General features: G+C 32.5%; 1 protein-coding gene across 7 annotated transcripts; it reads left to right on the forward strand.

Moving 5' to 3' along the window:
* The first annotated feature begins 1564 nt into the window (after positions 1–1564).
* Positions 1565–17260, forward strand: LOC139515884 (alpha-L-fucosidase-like). Of its 7 annotated transcripts, none has more exons than XM_071305622.1 (10): positions 1605–1727; positions 4194–4291; positions 5053–5416; positions 6435–6541; positions 7643–7773; positions 10243–10379; positions 12941–13038; positions 13498–13630; positions 15324–15494; positions 16366–17260. In XM_071305622.1, the coding sequence occupies exons 3-10, from the start codon at positions 5070–5072 to the stop codon at positions 16619–16621; spliced, it is 1380 nt and encodes a 459-aa protein (XP_071161723.1). In that variant the 5' UTR covers positions 1605–1727; positions 4194–4291; positions 5053–5069; the 3' UTR covers positions 16622–17260. The 7 variants fall into 7 exon arrangements, with proteins under 7 accessions (XP_071161729.1, XP_071161723.1, XP_071161726.1 ...); XM_071305625.1 differs by having other exon boundaries at positions 1709–1727; positions 4218–4291; XM_071305623.1 differs by lacking the exon at positions 1605–1727 and adding an exon at positions 1832–1927.
* Positions 17261–19639: the final 2379 nt, after the last annotated feature.

The raw sequence follows: 19639 nt of genomic DNA on the forward strand, positions 1-19639 counted from the left end.
GGTGCAGGCATTTTCTTGTGCAGAAAATGGTGGATTAAACTAGGTTTTATCGCTAGCTAAACCCCTCACTTGTGTGACCGTCGCATCAAATTTAATTATATTGACAACGATGTGTGAACAAAACAAACAGACAGAATAGGTACAAATGTCACAAATAGGGGTACAGCATTCAACATTTTGTTATAATCTTAAAATCACTTTTAAACAAACAAATATGTAACAAAGAAGTACAATAAGGCATATAGACAACACACATTAGCAAAAATGAAAGACAAGAATACAAAAGATATCATAGAACAATAACATAATGACTGGATGTATAAGTAAAGAGCCACGTCATATGTTAAAAAGAAACACAAAAAGGCATATAGACAAAGCACATTAGCAAAAATGAATGAGAAGAATACACACAATTATCATTGAACAATAACACAATGACGAAATGTACAAGTACAGAGCCATGCCAAATGAACATCATCAAAAACCGACTAAACAGTAAAATTAATATTCATTAAGACAAATAAAAGAATACTATAACACGTTAATGATATGACAAACAACATCAGTACCCAGAATCTATACTTGAAGACCATCGTGTATTATTTGTGAAGTTGATACAAAATTATCATACTTATCAACAAGGTCTTGGTACCCTTGTTTTTTTTTTTTTTTTTAGAAAAAGGACTAAGAAGCAGTTGTTTCTTTTATTTTAAGAGTCATTGGAACTGAGAAAAGGAGAACAATAACTGTTCGTTTTAACTGTATATTAATTTATTGAAAAAGTCATTCGAACTGAGTGCCAGGGGACTCTTAACAGCTTGTTTGTTTTTATAAATTTTGATGCTGTTTTTATTGTATATGTTTGATATGTTTGATATGTATATGTTTGATATGTTTGATATGTATGCATGTATATTGTGTTAATACATGTTGGTCACAAACTGTAAAGTTTATACAACTATAAAATATTTGATTTGATTTGAAAATTATTATTGTCGAGCTTTTCTTATGTTTGTTTTGTCTATATATTTGCTATAACCAAAATTGTTTTTGTATGTTTCGCAAATGAAGCATTATTGGTACATGTTGTTTTAAACATGTTAATGCCTTTTTTAAATTTTGTTGTATAAAAACTCAAAAAGTATAAAATGTGCATCTTTCAATATATAATATATATATGTAAAATTCATCTGCTACCCCTTTGTTTTAGTATTTCGAGGTTAGATGGTCTCTGATCACCTATTGATGATGCAATCATTTTCTTGTTCTTTTCACATGGATAACAAGAATGTGTCCTAAGTACACGGATGCCCCATCCGCATTATCATTTTCTATGTTTAGTGGATCGTGAAAATGGGGTAAAATCTTTAATTTGGCATTAAAATTAGAAAGTTCATATCATAGGGAACATGTGTACTAAGTCATGTAAGTTTCAAGTTGATTGGACTTCACCTTCATTAAAAACTACCTCGACCAAAAACTTTAACCTGAAGCGGGACAGACGGACGAACGGACGGACCCACAGACCAGAAAACAAAATTCCCATAAATTGGTCATAAAAACAAATCAAACGTGATCATGTATGGAACCAGTTGCATATTGTCCTGCGTTACATACAGAATAAATTAAATCTGCATATTAAATTACGAAATCATCCACCTGTGAAATAATATCGGAAAAGTGTGTTGAGTTATTTTAAGTGTGTATGTTCAATAATCCCGTGTAAGGTAAGATGTTTATATTATGGTAGGTTTTAATTTTAATTCACATGCAGTGAATTGAACCAATCGATTCAACATGTTATGTCAAACAAATCCAGAAAGATTTAGGTACTCGGCTCATGCGTGATGTGTATATTTCTTGACAGATATTGATGTTTATTTACGAGAACAAATACGGACGAGGTAGTCGTCAATAAAACCACAAGGTAGGCGTCAATAAGACAGCAACCAAACAACACGCATCAAACAAACATCTTGAGCTTGAAGGATGAATTGTAAATTGTCAAACAATCGATGAATATGTAACCAGAAATGCTAGGTGTCCATGGTGTCCGTGAGTGACATTGTTTTTTTTAAGGAATTAAAAATCGTCTGTGCTATATATATATATATATATATATACATATATTTAGTAGTTGTCAAACTAGTTAAACTGTAAAGGTCAATAAATAAAAACAAGAAACATTGCGTTCTAATTTACTTCCCTGTTTATGATATTGACAATTAACAGCTATTGATTGAATGTGTTGTACACAATATATCAGTAATAAGGGACGACATCAAAAGATCAATGTAAGATAAAAAACTTAATTCAAATAGTTTGGGGGTGGGGGGGTTGAACTGCTGCAAGATTTGGTTATCCGACATTGATTTTTACATATATCTATATGGGTCAATCGATTTTTCCCAAATTAAGTTAAGAGGGGGTGGGGGGTCAGTGAAAAAACTATGTGAATTAAGTTTTTTATCCTTCATTGAACTTTTGATGTCGTCCCTAAACCTTAGCATATTTTAAGATAGACGCAAACACGTACGCGAAGCAACCTGAAATTATTTCTAAAAATCAATTACTAGTAAATATTTTGATTAAGTCCAATATTAAGGGAAAATACTTTATAATTATAGAATCGTATATATTACTAAGGATTACAATTTTAACACACAATCTTTAAAACATTGAATTACTCATTCAACATTTAATTTATTTGTCCTCATTGTTTGTTATAGCATGCAGAAAATCTTTCCTTCTCCATTAACACCCCCTCCCCCCATTACAGGGACAGTCACACAAGTATATTCAAGAGTAAACATCTTTGCTATTGTACAATTTAATTTTCTGCTTCATTATTTCCCATATTTCAATAACACAAAGAGTGCATGAAAAGGAGCAAATGGAAGACAATTTCACTTTAATGAATGTCCGTGTGTTCACGGTGTTTACGCCGCTTATATCTGAATATAATGCTTTGATAATGACTTCAAGTATTAATTTGAAAATGAGAAGATGTGGTATGATTGCCAATGAGACAACTCTCCACCAGAGACCAAATGACATATAAGTTTACAACTATATGTCATCGCACCGTCTTCACGAACAATGAGCAAAACCATCAGCTATGAAAGTCCACGAAATAACAAAACTCTCAGAAAAAACAAATGCAAAACAATTCAAACGAGAATACTAATGGCTTGATTTATGTGCAAAACAATGAACGGAAATCGAACATGTAACACAGCAACAAACTGCAAGCACTGGTTTGAAGGCTTTTGTCATGGGACAGGCAAATACAGAATATGGTGGGGTTAAACACGTTTGCCGGCACCAAACCATCAGTCTAACCCGGGACAGTGGTGTAACAGTATTGCAAGAGTACAAAATATAAGAATCAGTTGAAAAAGGCTTAACTCAGTGCAGTTTCCGGAACTTTTTGTAAGGGGGCCCACTGACTGACCTAAGAGGTGCCCGCACCAGTCATACTTCAGTGATTCCCTATATAATCTACCAAAGTTTTCCCACAAAAAGGGAGAGCGGGCTAGCTTGGGGTGGGTGGATCCGCCTATGTAATTCATCAGATTGATACAAAGCAGGAAAAACATCCAACAAAAACACATTCCAGACGAGGCAGGATATTTATACATATCAACATCAAAAGCCCTTTTCAAGCTTAAGTGTCGATGATTAAATGATTGAGGCATCGATTGCCTCATGTACATCATTGTTTTACTAGTGTCAAGCTATCCAGCAATTCTCATCCTGCAATTCTCTTTATGAAAAGCTATCCTGCAATTCGTCATCCTGCAATTGCGTTTGGAAAACTACTTGAGCGCACTTTTCTTTTTCTTTAAAATCGTGACACTAGTCATTGTTTTGTCAATTTTCGAGAAAAAACTTTTTTGGAAATCATTTATTAGATTGGACATAAGAATTGGTGGTCTTTATTGAAAATAAAATGGAATGATTTAAAAAAAAAATAGTGTTCATAATTGTACCCACTTTAAGGTGAGAGGTACGTGAATGAATGGCTCTAACGGAAAACAGGAACATTTGGGTTCGTTGTTATGAGAGTTATCCTCTTTAGGCTTACACCAGAAAAGTATTTTCAAGATGTCGGAGTTTTGAAATATTACGTGATCATATCTCAGTATTATTATTGTTGTTATCTACTATATTGTTATCATATTCACAAACAGATAACTTGTTTACATCCTCCGTAGAATCATATGAGTATATTGACACCAGAAGTTATACACAGTGGCACGTGAAGAGAAGTTCATGTGTAAAGAAAAAGGTAAGAACGTGACTACGAACATTGGTGTTATACAAGAGATTTTTTTTTTATAAAACTATTGCATACATTAATAAAAGAATGATTTTTGCTGAAACTCTCGATCAACTTTGAAACTAATCAGCAATACCGGTATACAGCTAACTAAAAATTTTGAATGATTGTTCCATATTACGAGTTTTACCTGTTTTACAATCTACAAATAAAACAAACCACGATCGTAAATGCCAAGTGACCCCTTACATGAGTTAATGTTTGCTTTTTTAAATGGATTAGATGATGTTGGTGTTTATTGGGACGATGATTTTAACATCCTTTGCTATACCAATGATCGAGTTCAGATATGTTTTTAGTTGAGGAAGCTGTAGTTATTCAAAGCGTGTCGCCGACATTCTGCAGGAAAAATACTTTGCACAATTTCCCTATACACGTTGTCATCTTCAAATGCAAAATTAACAAATACAAATATAATGTAACTAAAAAAAAAAATTAACTCTCGCCGCGATATAGCCTTTTTGTGCTAATGCAGAGTAAATCAAACATCAATAAAAAAAGAGATCAGCAAGAAAAGACATAACAATGTAAAAGAAAATCAAAAGTGTTAAACAGAAGATTTTATTCCTCTTTGCATTTTTGGCTTTTACATTGAAAACCGAAAAATATCACTATTATAAGAAAGACATGATAGTGTATAGCGATTCAGAGAGGCCATTGGATCCTCTAGTTGGTATTATTATTATTATTATTATTATTATTTATTTCAGCTGAAGTGATATAGAAAATGACATTGTTAAAATACATTGTACTGCTTATTGTGCACCAGACAGTGGTCAGTATTAAATACGAACCAAACTGGGACTCATTAGATACCCGCCCACTTCCTCAGTGGTACGACCAGGCAAAACTTGGCATATTTATTCATTTTGGAGTATTTTCTGTACCGAGTTTTGACCATGTTCCGTCGTGGTTCTGGAAATACTGGCATGATAAAAGTGACATGAACAGTGTAGAATTCATGAAGAAAAATTACCCTCCTAGATTTACTTACCAAGATTTTGCAGCGGAATTTACTGCGGAGTTCTTTAATGCTGAGGAATGGGCGGAAATATTCAACGCTTCTGGTGCAAAGTAAGATCTTTGTATGAATATTTTGACTTTTTGGCACATTTATAAGTGTATAGATAAATGGTGATTTCGATATATCTTTAGCATAAGGAGCTATCAAATTAATATTTAGTACACATTTATGTTGTAAAAGGGATCCGCTTGAAATTTTCTGTCTGGATAAATTGTCTCAGGCATATTTTTATTTGAACTAACTTGCACCATTGGTCATTAAGTCTTTGAGATGGTCTGTATATATAAAGTTTTTGCTAAATGTTCACTACTAGTGTACTACGGCTTCTTAATTTTATAAAAAAATATAGGAATGGGAAAGTTAAGTCCGATGCCTCGTTTAAAGAGAGTCTTTCGTTCTCACACGTTAAGAAACGTTTGCAACAATTCTTTTAGGAATCTATTAAGTGGACTTTTGCAAGGACAGTTGCAGTATTTATCTTCCCCGGGCATCTTTAATCCAAAAATAACTTATCGTATTTATTCATGTCTATTAGTTCTCGTCCTGAACATGCATAAACTATTTGCCACTGGACTTTAGCAAACAAATTAAAATAAAAAATAAAGCTTATCACACGTAGATGATTATTACAGTTTTTTTAATGTCTGACCTTGGATCTCCAATACAATAGTGCGAAAAGGACTTTACAGAAATTCTTTATTACATTTTCAGAATTTTGTGCAGATCTGATCGTTTTACTCAAATATAGCGTAGGCAAGATGAAACAGAGATACGCATGATTTGTGATAAAAACGGTTCGATGTTTATTTACTTACTGTAAATTCTGAAATTATTGCGTGCATGTATTATTGCGATGTGTTGAGAATGGACAAAAATGCAAGTGTAATTATTGCGATTTTGAAATGATTTTCAAACAGGACTATGTTTCGGTTTCCAAATTGCGAGTTCTTATTATTGCGATACTTACCCGGAAAATCTTAATATTCGCATTGATAAATACCTCGAAATTATTTATTAATCAGCAAGTATAAAAGAAAATAAACTGATTTGTCTTTATATATATTTAAGGTATGCTGTGCTTACTACAAAACACTGCGATGGCTTTACACTATGGCCTTCAAAAACAAGCTTCAACTGGAACTCCAACTCTACAGGACCTAAGAGAGATATTGTTGGTAAGAACTTTCTAACTAATTAACCTCATCAATAAGTAAAAATTCCGACTCAAGTCGTCGCTTTCGTTCAAGCAGGTTATATTGATATCGTATTATTTGTAACAGGTTGTCGTCCTAATTTTACATCTAATATTTTCCGCTGAATATTAGGCATCAATCAATCTATCAATCAATCTTTTGACTTCGAAGGAAAACACGCCTACCATTGTTTTAGTGTAAATTCATAAATACAAGATGAAACTATAGGTTATGGTTTGTATTGATATTGAAACAAACGGTCATAAAATTTGAAAGGAGAATAAATCGTCGCTGATTTGCTGTGTATCTGTATTCAACGATTAAACGAACTATATAAAGATAATCTTAAATAATATAACTCAGATTCCCTTTTCTACTCTAGTTTTTAGCATTTTGTCCACCTTCATGCACGACAAAGACACATAGATAATTGAAATATTGAAAATTAATTCGAAGTAAAAAAAAAGAGTGTGTGAACGCGATTTGTGAATTCGATTCGCATTCGATTCGAATTAAATGTCCGTGTGAACGACGCATTAGATAATTGAAATATTGACATAACCAATGATCGTAAAGTTAAATATAACTAACGAACATCTACATGTATTATGGAAAACAATGAAATGAAAACTGTTAGGTAGTAGAATAATCTTGGAAACACCTGAGATCATCCCTAGTTTTTTGGTGGGGTTCGTGTTGTTTATTCTTTAGTTTTCTATGTTGTGTCATGTGTGCTTTTGTTTGTTTGTCTTTTTCATTTTTAGCCATGGCGTTGTCAGTTTGTTTAGATTTATGAGATTTACTGTCCCTTTGGTATCTTTGGTCCCTCTTTCATAACATGTTATAAAATACGAAATAAAAAAGAAAAACAATAAAATAAAACAGGGCTGGAGCGGATGTTTCAATTTTTTTTTTGGAAATATTACTTGATTTCTAAATTCTAAAAATTCTCATATATAGACCGATGGCGCAATGACAAGATAATCCTGAACACACGACACAGCCGTAATCAAAAGTACCTAACATGTTTTAACCCGTCAGTACGTTTACATAGAATGAAAAATGTATAGCCATGATTTTCAGGTGAATTTTCCGCAGCCTTGCGTAAGAAATCGTCACTTAAAGTAGGACTATACCATTGTCTACAGGAATGGTTTAATCCACTCTATCTGAAGGACAAAGAAAGTAACTATACTGGACAAGAATATGTAAAGGTCAGTTATCATTTCTTCTAAAATCACACGCCAGTTTTCCAGATTTTATTCATAAAGTTGCTATTCGAACTTTAGCTAAAATATTGACTTCGGTATCTAGACAAATTACAGAAACACTCAATGTTAGGTATGAAACTAAATGATAGAAAAGTACAATTTTTTTTTTATTTAAAAAAAAAATCGGACTTATATCAAAGATTAACACAAAGCTCTAAATGTAAGTATGTAAACCCCCCCCTTAAAATCATGTTGTCCCCTGTGTGTTTTTAAAAACTAAATCATTCAAATAATATCCAAATTAATTAAACATGCGTTTGATTCTCAAATATATGATATATTATATAATAAACTTTCCCCTAATTTGTCGTTTTATATTATAACTATATCATGTAATAAAATTTTTGCAAATTTTAAGAGAAAAAAAATGTGTCCCCAGGGGTGATTTCCCTCCTGTAACTACTGTTTTTTTTTTTACCTGTGGAAACTTTTACAAGACCAAGAGTTATTTTCCCATTGCGTATTGTGAAGAGCATCATTTCCTGAATGCATTACAGTGATTTGACTGTTAGTGTTGCTATTCAGCAATTGCAACTCATTCAAAATTTTGACCAAATTGCAGTTTGTTTTATAAAATCAAATTGTTCAACTGGTCAGAAATTTGAACCAACTGCTGTAGAAAACTACAGTCAAGTAGTGAAAGTGCAAGGTGATAAAATAAAGCATACTTACAATCCTATAAGACTTAAGCTCCACTTTAATGATGTTGTGACAAAATCAGTGTATCAGTTTGTAAAGGTATATTATAGTCATTTCCATGCTGAAGGAACTGTCATTATTTTGAATTGCTATAAAAATGTCCAAACAAAGCTTTCAAGAGTTTTAAATATTTTTAAGTGTGCACCACACCATTAAGTGTTTTTATATCATCTTTTTAAAGTTATATGTCACAGGATATACACTTACATTTAATGTGATAAAAAGGACAAAAACTATCGCGTAATTCCTTTCTGTTACGTTCTGTCATGTTACCTGATAAAAAGTAACTGCAGAACCATCATCAGTAACAGGAAGAATGTTCAAGACAATTTCACTGAAGAATCGAAAAGTTAATCTACTATATGCCAACCATTTCATTTAATATAAGTTATCACCACCATATCAAATAAATTTCAAAATAATATAAAATATATTGAATAAAAAAATAGGTTTTTTGCTTTTGATAACAGTAGAGAACATTGTGCAATTCTAGTATAGTAGATAGTAACAGAAAAGAATTTATTTTAGAATTTTTCATTACCTAGGCAGATTTTTCATCTTGCAAATACAATTTCAACGGATAAATGAAATTGTTTGCTGTTATCTTCCAATTGTGACCAATCTAAAATGATGTATTTTTCTTAAACTTTAAAATAAAGCAGAACAAGAATGTGTCCAAAGTACACGGATGCCCCACTCGCACTATCCTTTTCCATGTTCCATGGACCGTGAAATTGGGTAATTATCTAATTTGAAAGATCATATCATAAGCAACAAGTGTACTAAGTTTCAAGTTGATTGGACTTCAGCTTCATCAAAAACTACCTTGACCAAAAACATTAACCTGAAACTCCCACTTTCATTTTCTATGTTCAGTGGCCCGTGATATTGGGGTCAAAGGTCTAATTTGGCTTAAAAATTAGAAAGATCATCTCATAAGCAACAAGTGTACTAAGTTTCAAGTTGATTGGACTTCAGCTTCATCAAAAACTACCTTGACCAAAAACTTTAACCTGGACGGACGAACGGAATCACAGACGGACGGACGGACGGACGAACGGAGCAACAGACCAGAAAACATAATGCCCCTCTACTATCGTAGGTGGGGAATAAAAATCCTTTCTGTTACCAACTCTGTCCTGTTACCGTTGTCTCAAGATTCTTTCACGTTACCAATATATCTGACTATATTTAAGTATATTTCTAAACCTGTTGTATTGCAAATGCCAAAATCAATAATTGGCATTTGATAAACTATTGCAGGATATACTAGTAAACTACAAATAGTGTCTTAAACTTATTCCTTATTCCCATTAGAAACTTTGTTAAATTGATTCACTTTGGTAACAGGAAAGAACTGGATTTTTTTGTACCATTTTTAAAATTGCAATTCTTTCCTTATTAAACAATTGTCTGAATTACAGACAACAGTTCCTAGATCCCCAATGTGTGTTCTTCGATTTGTGCTATTAAAATACCGGGTCTAAAGATTGTTTTTTGTTTTTTCTTATTGGAAAAAATTGGACTTTTTCAGATATTGTCTCGTATGCTTCAAGATGTTAGCAACATAAAAACATTCACTTCAAGACTCACATAATACTGCAATATTCTAAACGTCTGTATTATTTACATTAAATTTTAGAGTTGTCTTTTTCACAAATTTAAAGAGGAATCACAATTCTGTCTTATCTATTTGTGATTTTGTTTTTATAGTTTAAAGTTCAACCGGCACTGTATGAATTGATCAATAACTACAAACCGGAAGTTTTATGGTCTGATATGTGTGAACTGAAAGGTCCGGCGGAGTATTACAAATCACAGGAATTCTTAGCTTGGCTTTATAATGAAAGGTAACATCATTGTTGAATTTAACTTTAGTACTTAACAAACATCGTAAGAACCTTTATCACTAAATAATAATGTGGCAACAAGGGCTGGCTGGCAGAAGCCACCTACATCGGTAAAAGTTATTGTCATTGAGGCAACTGAGGAAGGTGTGAGGGAAACGGCAAATGCACGTGACATCTTCATTAGTTAAACCACATGACTTTAGATAATACAATTTTACCTCCTGCGTTCTAAAACGTGGGGTTTTTAGTGATTGGAGAGTCCTTCTGTACTTTGATTCGTCCATACATCCTATTTTTGTATCTGCAGCTGCTCCTGGACCGCTTAACAGAAATTTATGAAAAATTCACAGAAATTTACTTTAATGATGTTCTTTTGCATCTTTTATTTAATTTCTTCATCTGAATGGTTTTAGGTATTTAATTTTGAATGACATAGACTTATATCAGCTCACTATAATAGTACAAATTTGTATCCGTTTTCTCCTGAACACAAAATTATAATTCAAGTAAACTTTCTCAGAATTTTTTAGCGTAAACCTTTACTTTTTTTTACATGTATACTTTTTTGTCCGAATTATTTCTAAAGTTTCTTGTAGCAAAGCTTGGACTTTGTCATACCTTTATTTTGGGGTACCCATTTGTATCAACAACTCCTCTTCAACCCAGTATAACAATTTATTTTAAGTTTCTCCCAGTTTTAACCATACAATTATTTTGTGTACTCGCGGTATTCTTCAACAAATAAGGTACACACTACAGTTCACATTTACATATCAATCTCCTCATAACCCCTAAATCAGAATTTGATATCTTTTTATGTTAATGATACGGGTTCCCTTATCGAAGCATGGACTTTGCAAGACCCTTTAAAGCTTACTATACAGTATCATATACTCATTGTTGCAAGTTTTATGATAACCGTTGGTTGCTTTCTTCAACGTGATGTGGTTCTTGGCGGATAGTTGGCAATTATACCACATCCCGTTCTTTTAATATTAATTTTGCTCGAACACATGAAACGAATGGCAAACAATTGTCATATACTCCTGACCTGGTACAGACATTTCCTTATGTTGAAAATGGTGGATTTTACCTGGTTTTATATCTAGCTAAACATCTCACTGGTATGACAGACGCATGAAACAGCTTGGTATTAATTAAAATTATTTGCGTGCGTCGAGTCCTTGATTGTCTTACCAGAAAAAAGGGACGAAAGATACCAGAGGGACAGTCAAACTCATAAATAGAAAATAAACTGACAAAAGTGAAAAAAAGACAAACAGACAAACAATAGTTCACATGACACAACATAAAAAACTAAAGAATAAGCAACACGAACCCCACTAAACACTAGAGAAGATCTCAGGTGCTCAGGAAGGGTAAGTAGATCCTGCTCCACATGTGGCACCCGTCGTGTTGCTTATGTGATAAAAAATCCGGTAAATAGTCTAATTCAGTAGGTCACATTCATGAAAGGGAAGGGGATTGAAGTTTCGACGTAAGGAACATATCCGATATCATCTGTGTATTCAATAACGGTCAACCAACTCGTGATGGCGCCCGTAAAATTTACGAAGGGATGATTTAGAATATGTACAACTAGTTTGCCTTGCACCAGGCCTTGTAAGAATACCTCTTTTTTTTTCTGATGTTAATAACCTTTGTCTCAACAAAGATAAAACTCTTCAAAGATACCAGGCTTATAATTGGTTACACCAGACGTGCGTTTCGTCTACAATAGTTTCATCAGTGGACCTCGAATTCAAACAGTTGGAGGCAAAATTAAATACGTTTGACCTATTGTCTTGGTTAAACAAGTTAGACCTATTGTCTTGGTTAAAGATACGATTATTAAAATTTTAATTACTTGTATCACTTCACTTCAATACAATTATCTAGTTTCATATTATCAAGGTTAAGATCTTAAAAATTCCACCGTATGTCCAATACTACAGACACGTGATGAAGTTTCTTGCATTTATATATAATTGCGAGATATAGGACTTAACTATGACTAACTTGAATTTTTGTCTGAGTAGCCTCCCGAGGTTTACAATAGTTATTTAATGTTTTCTTATGTGACGCTACACAATTAGCAGGAGATTATATATATCCCATGTAGTGGAGGACACATTCTAAACGAAAAGTACCAGTTTAAACTCACCAGTGCGCATTTCAACAGCTAATTTCGCTTCAGTGATGATGGATCGATATTTGAAATTACAAACCTCATGAAGAGCTGGTAAACCAAATCAAAGTACTGAAGTACTGAACATCGGATGACCGAAAGTTCTTGTGGATTGCTAAAACCACTTGTCATAGAAAAAAATCACACCTCTATACCTGAAACAGATTTTTTTGCATGATGAGCGATATTCCTTAATTTAAAATAATTTCAAAATTGTGTTACGACAAACATTTATAACACAATATCCGTAGTTTCTAGCCAGATCCGAAGAACTATGAACTGGGCTGGTGATATCCTCGGGGACTGATAGAGTCTCAGCCGAGTTATCAGGAATATAATTTTCATGTATGACCTCTTCAGTATTATTTTGCAGTCCAGTGAAGGATACGGTTGTTACGAACGACAGATGGTGTGAAACTTGTTTTTGTAAACATGGTGGATACTTTACTTGTGCAGATAAATTTAATCCTGGTACGTAGATATGTCAACTATCAAACCTTCAACCTTTTGTCATTGTTAATAAGGATGAAATATCCTTGCACGATATAGCAAACTTCAAAGGCAAAACATTCTTCTATGACAAATTATTTTCATTATGATACAAGGCAATCCTAAATGTTCATTTATATCATTGTAGTCTCATATTACATATAGTTTCCAAAATTTCATTTTTAATGTTTTTCTATTGTATTTTGGAATTTGATGCGACTGTCATACAAGTGAGAGGTTTAGCTGGCTATAAAACCAGGTTCAATCCACCATTTTCTACATTTGAAAATGCCTGTACTAAGTAAGGAATATGACAGTTCTTCTCCATTCGTTTTTGATGCGTTTTATTAAATGATTTTGCCATGTGATTGTAGACTTTCCGAATTGATTTTCCTCTGAGTTCAGTATTTTTGTGATTTTAATTTTTGATGTTTTAAACAGGTGTTGTACAAAAGCATAAGTTTGAAGGAGGCTTGACAATAGACAGAGATGCATGGGCCTACCGACGTAATGTGCAACTCAGTAATTTTCTTAGTCCTCATGATATAATTTCAAACCTCGTTTCCATAGTCAGGTACGTGTACATTTGGTATTTTGAATTATAAATAAAAGCCTACAGTAAGTTATACATTTTCTATACAATTGTTTTGTTTGTATAAACACGTACGTAAAATATGGTTTCCATCAAACCGGTAGTACTAGTATATACTATCTCACCTTCAATTTAATTTTCAAAACACTGTTGAGTTCTCTGACGGAAAAGGTCACAGGAAATTATTTGAACTCCACACATCGAGACCGGGTCCTGCTACACAATTTTTGCTCCTTTAATATATTACTCACGACTATTCAAATTCAGACTGTAAAAATTCCCAAAAGGGGAAGGGGTACAATCGATAGTTAAACTAAGAATTAATTCTTGTGTCTAAAGATTTTAGACAGAGAAAATATGTCTCTTATCAGTTGAGACACATACGCGTAGCACTGTTTGACTGAATTTCGTGATGTTCATTGTAATTTACTTCCGGACAATTAGCAAACATAACGACCAATGTCAAAAGTAGAACATACGGGTAAAATGCATGTTTTGTCTTTTATTCTATGCTCAATTCTGCTTTTTTTCATCAAAACTATCGGATAACACCTTTGAGAAGTTATTGCAATTAATGGACAATTTCTTGATTTATTTTCTTTCTTCATGTTCTTGTTTTGTCTGTTATCTCGAAAATTATAAGAAGCCTAGTGGTCTTAAGTTGTTCATCTACCGTACCACCAGCATGTCAGCACCGAGGTTGTGAATTTGAATCACACCCTTGGAAGGTTTGTCCGACTCCAAATGATGTACTAGGATTTCCAGTTTCCTGCAAAAAGTTTCTTTTTGATTTAATCGAAAAACTATATAAATTTGTAGTTCGAAACTGTTAATAGAAAAGTTGAATAAGTTCTACAAAAATTCCAAATACCCGAAACGATTGGATATGTACATATTTATTACCCATAAATGATGATATTTTTACCTGTTTCAAACCAAGGAGAATCTTTGATGCAGCTGTCGTAGAAGTGAGAGGTTTAGCGCTATAAAACCAGGCTCAATCCACCATTTTCTACATTTGAAAATGCCTGTACCAAGTCAGGAATATGACAGTTCTTGTCCATTCGTTTTTGAAGTGTTTTGTCATTTGATTTTGCCATGTGATTATGGACTTTCCGATTAGATTTTCCTCTGATTTCAGTATTTTTGTGATTTTATTTTTAAAACAGTAAAAATGATAAGCATACAAACTCTACAAAAATGCCAACATGACCGAGACAATTGAATCAGACAACAAAGAGTTTATTACTTATAAACTTATTTTTGTGTTTATGCCAATTATTTTGAAAACTATAATAGATCAGTAGAAACTATCAATAGCAAAAACGATAGGCCTTATAATATTGCAATAAAGACTTAAATAAATATCAGATGGCATTTTTTAAACAGTTTATCAAATAAGCTACTTAGGATCCTGTTGTTCATTACTTTATAACTCAAGCTCAAGTTACATTGGCTCTTAACATACAAACCAATGTATTTCGTATAATGTCATTTCTAGTATACAAATAACATTTGAAGGGAATATTACTAGAATCCTGCACAGATCTTTATAAAGTTCACATTCTTTAAATACTATATTTCCTATTTTTCTGTTAACAACAGTCATGCATTGCACTCAGTATTTTGGACCTTTTTGTTTACTATTCTTACTAAGAATTATTTGTATTAAAAGTTGTGGTGGGAATATGATATTAGATGTTGGTCCTACAAAGGAAGGTAAAATTACACCTATATTTGAAGAGAGACTTCGACAGCTTGGGCAATGGCTTCGGTGTAATGGTGAGGGGATATACAGTACTGTGCCATGGAGCCATCAAAAGGATACAACAACTCGATATGTCTGGTATTATTTATTTAAATTAAGACGACAGTGGTTAACCTATGTTCAAACCATAAACCTATAGTATATCTACCATGCATAAAAATAAATGCATAAATAAAAAAAAACATTTAAATCCACGGAAAATTCTAATCGGAAAGCCTTATCAAATAACAAAAAGCTCAATTTTTACACATCAAACGAATTGAAAACAAACGCATAGTCTAAAATAATAATTTTATAACACTGGCCAGTTTCTTAAAGTCTTAAAGTTATTTTTTATTTTGTTTATTTATTTGCCAACTGAATATAATCATAACAATGAAAATCAGAGTTATTATTATATGAATTAACTCCATAAATTAACTATAGTTTATAATTCCTATAACATGCAAAAAGTAAAATCACAAAAACACTGCTCACTGAGGAAAATTCAAAATTGAATGTACCTAATCAAATGACAACATCAAAAGCTCAAACAAACCAAACAAATGGATAACAACTGTCATATTCCTGACTTGATACAGGCATTTTCATATGTAGAACATGGTTGATTAAACCTGGTTTAAAGCTAGCTAAACCTCTCAATGTATGATTATCGCATCAAATTCCATAATATAGACAACGATGTGTGAACAAAACAAACAGACATAATAGGTAAACATGTCAAAAATATTTTTACCATAAATAACGAAAACTGTTATGTTCTAAAATTCATCAAGACTTGCAAAGATAATTATTAAAAGACTTTTGTCGGTATATTTTTGAGAGGGAAAACCAATTGTTGAAATGCAAAACTAAGGCAACAGTAGTATACCGCTGCTCTAAAATGCTTGTATTTCATTATTATCTGACATATTTCGAATAATTTAAACCGACTATTTAATTGAAACAGGTACACAATGAAGAAAACTGATGAGAAATTTGTTTATGCTGTAGTGTTGTCATGGCCACAAAATAACACCCTAACACTTGGGGCACCTATTACTTCTACAAATACAATAGTTACTATGCTTGGATATCCAGAGAAATTCCAATGGACTACAACGACTGGTGCACAAGGACTGAATATAACGATACCAAATATATCCTGGAATAAATTGCCATGTCAATGGGCATGGACTTTCAAATTGACAAATATTCAAAACTGAAAGTACACTCATTTAAAGGTCTTTTAAAGCTGACTATGATATTTGTTCATTGTTGAAGTCGGTACGGTGACCTATAGTTGTCAATTTCTGTGTTATTATGTCTCTTGTTGGAGAGCCGTTTCATTGGCAATCGATCATATCATATCTTCTAATGTTAATATCAATTCAAATTGGTGATTTTTTTTTAACAATACAAGCATATATGTTTTTTACAAATCAAAATTTTTAACGAAATGTTTAGATAATGCATTAAATTATTAATGATTTGTGTAAAAAGATTTGAAGCTTGTAGATGTGATTGGTTTACAGCCCATGTAACATGCGGTTACAAAACTTAACGAAGTTAAACCAATTATTGCAAAAATATCAAGGATATTAATATGTAATGTGTAATATTGCTTATATTTGGTCAAATATAGTAATGTAGACATTATTCCATCACTGTAGTTTCTTTATCATGATTGGATTCTCGATTCAAACGTAACGTTTTTAAATTTTTCAAATATCTGTCAATGAATGTTGTTGTGAGAAATAAGAAATAAGATATTCATTAACGTGTTGTGTTCGTATTTGCATTTGATTAAAAATAACATTTTGTACATGAGATTAACGAAGAAGTGCAATAAATGTCAAACTTGATGATACCCATTCTTTCTTTTTCCGTTTATCAAAATCTGCAATGAACTGTGAAACAAATAAAGGCTACAATAGTTTACCGCTGTTTAAAAGTCATAAATCGATTGAGAGAAAATAAATCCGGGTTACACTATAAAACCGATGGAAACACATCAACTATAAGAGGAAAATAAAGGAACAACAGAAACACTGAAGTGCCACAAAAACTAAGGCAACAATTTTGGAGATACAAGTATTACATTTGACAAATATATATACTAGTATATATATTTATATGCAAAATATCCAAAACATGGATAATCTTCATCATGGAATGATTGGGACACTAACAATGACATTTTCTCTATTGACTACATTATTATCATCATGTTTATTCATAAACTTATGTTATTACTTTGTATTTACATTTTACTATCTTCAAATCTAAGTTGCAAAAAATGGCTGAAATCTTGTCATCTCTTTTTCTGAAAAATCTTTGATAGGTATTATAAAAAAGCTCACCATTGACACCAGGTATAAAATTTTCTACACCAGTTTCTTTCACAAAAGACTCACCAGTTTCTTTCACAAAAGACTCACCAGTGACTCTCGAATACAACAATTAAAAAACGCTAAATAAATATCGAAGTTAAAAAGCACTGAGGATCCAAAAGGCTGCGATACATTTTGTAACTCTTTGTCATTTTGTTAAACACATTTAAAATCAATATAATATTCTTGTTTTTTTAAAGCTTTAATTCTTCTATTGATTGAACGTGAAATGTGTCGAATCTGGAAAAGGGTGAGCAATCATGTTTATGTGCTGTATCCAGCCAAAACACAAACAAACCCAAACCAAACGAATAAAACAATAGTAACAATACACAAAAAACATTGGTGTGGTAAATAATGACTTATTAGGTGTAATACCACCATTGACTTTCCCCTATAACTCTTTGTTAAATTTGCACTTTTCAAAAAAAATGTGCAGAATTTATCTTTGTCTCAAAATTAATAAAGAAATACTTGACATGAGTAAAGTTTTATCCTGTCCAGTACTACAGAAAAAATTTCACATAACATTTCTTTGCATATAATAAAATAACAATCATTGGAAGTTAACCAATCTTATTTATCCCCTTATTTTATCTGTGTACAAGGATTTAGTCACCATGTAATCTCAAGATTACAAAATTTTCTATAGAAATCCGAAATAAAAAATAATGGTGTTTATAAATACCCAAGACATATGTTTATGACACAGAAATGTTTTTACTGCAATACAATGTAGGATTAATTACCTACAACTATCAAATTCAAGAGATTTTTTTTTCGACCTACGTCGTATACAACCGGATGTGACGTATCATGATTTGGTGGTATTTCACCTAAATCATGAAAAGAACAGAAACATTGGCTTCTGATAGGTAAATACCCTCGACGACTGATGACCCAATGGTATTCTTCAAGTAGAGGAAGCAAACAAGAGGTAGTAAAAAAAGGTATTACACAAATACCAGCGGAGACGAATAGTCCTCCAGTAGAGGAAAAGAGGAAACGAGAAAAGATATATCACCGTTAATCATAAAGACTTATAAAAATCAAGTAAAGGTTACTACCAAAAGGTTGTGAGACAATATATATCACCAATAACTCCCGGAAACTCATAGTCTTCCGGTAGATTTAACGACCAAGAGGTAGTAAGAAAATGTGTAGCACCGATACCTTCCTGGTCCTGCAGTATAGTTAATGCGGAAAAAAATATAATAAAATGCCACTCTGCAAGGAAAATTCAAATCGAAAAGTCCCTAAAAGAATTGCAAAATCAAATGCTCAAATACATTGAACGAATGGAAAACAACTGATAATTCATAGTTTTGAGAAAGGTATAGCACCGATATCCGGGAATATTCATAGTCCTCCAATAGATCAGATTACAATCAAGTGGTAGTGAGGAAGATATATCACAAATAACCACATAGACTAATAATCTTCAAATAGAAATTTCGACCGAGATTTTGTGAGAAAATATAAAGAATGGATAACCTCGAAAACTCATAAGACTCGGGTAGATGTAATGACCAAAAGAGGTTGTAAAAAAGGTATAGCACTGATACTATTCTAGACACATGGTACGCAAGGAGAGGTAATGACCAAACGGTTGCGAGTTATGAGAAAAGGTAGATCGTAAGTTAACTGAACTCCAAGGAAATTTAAAAAATGAAAGTCCCTAATCAAATGACAAAAGAAGAAGCTCAAACACATCAAACGAACGAGAAACAAGTGAGAACCTGTATACAGGGAGATTGATATTCCTCCAGCAGATGTATCGATGAATTGGTGGTAGAAAATATATAGAACTAATACCATCGGAAACTCATATTCCTCTAATAGAGATAACGA

This window comes from Mytilus edulis, chromosome 3, assembly GCF_963676685.1.
Source record: "Mytilus edulis chromosome 3, xbMytEdul2.2, whole genome shotgun sequence".
Classification (NCBI taxonomy): domain Eukaryota; kingdom Metazoa; phylum Mollusca; class Bivalvia; order Mytilida; family Mytilidae; genus Mytilus; species Mytilus edulis.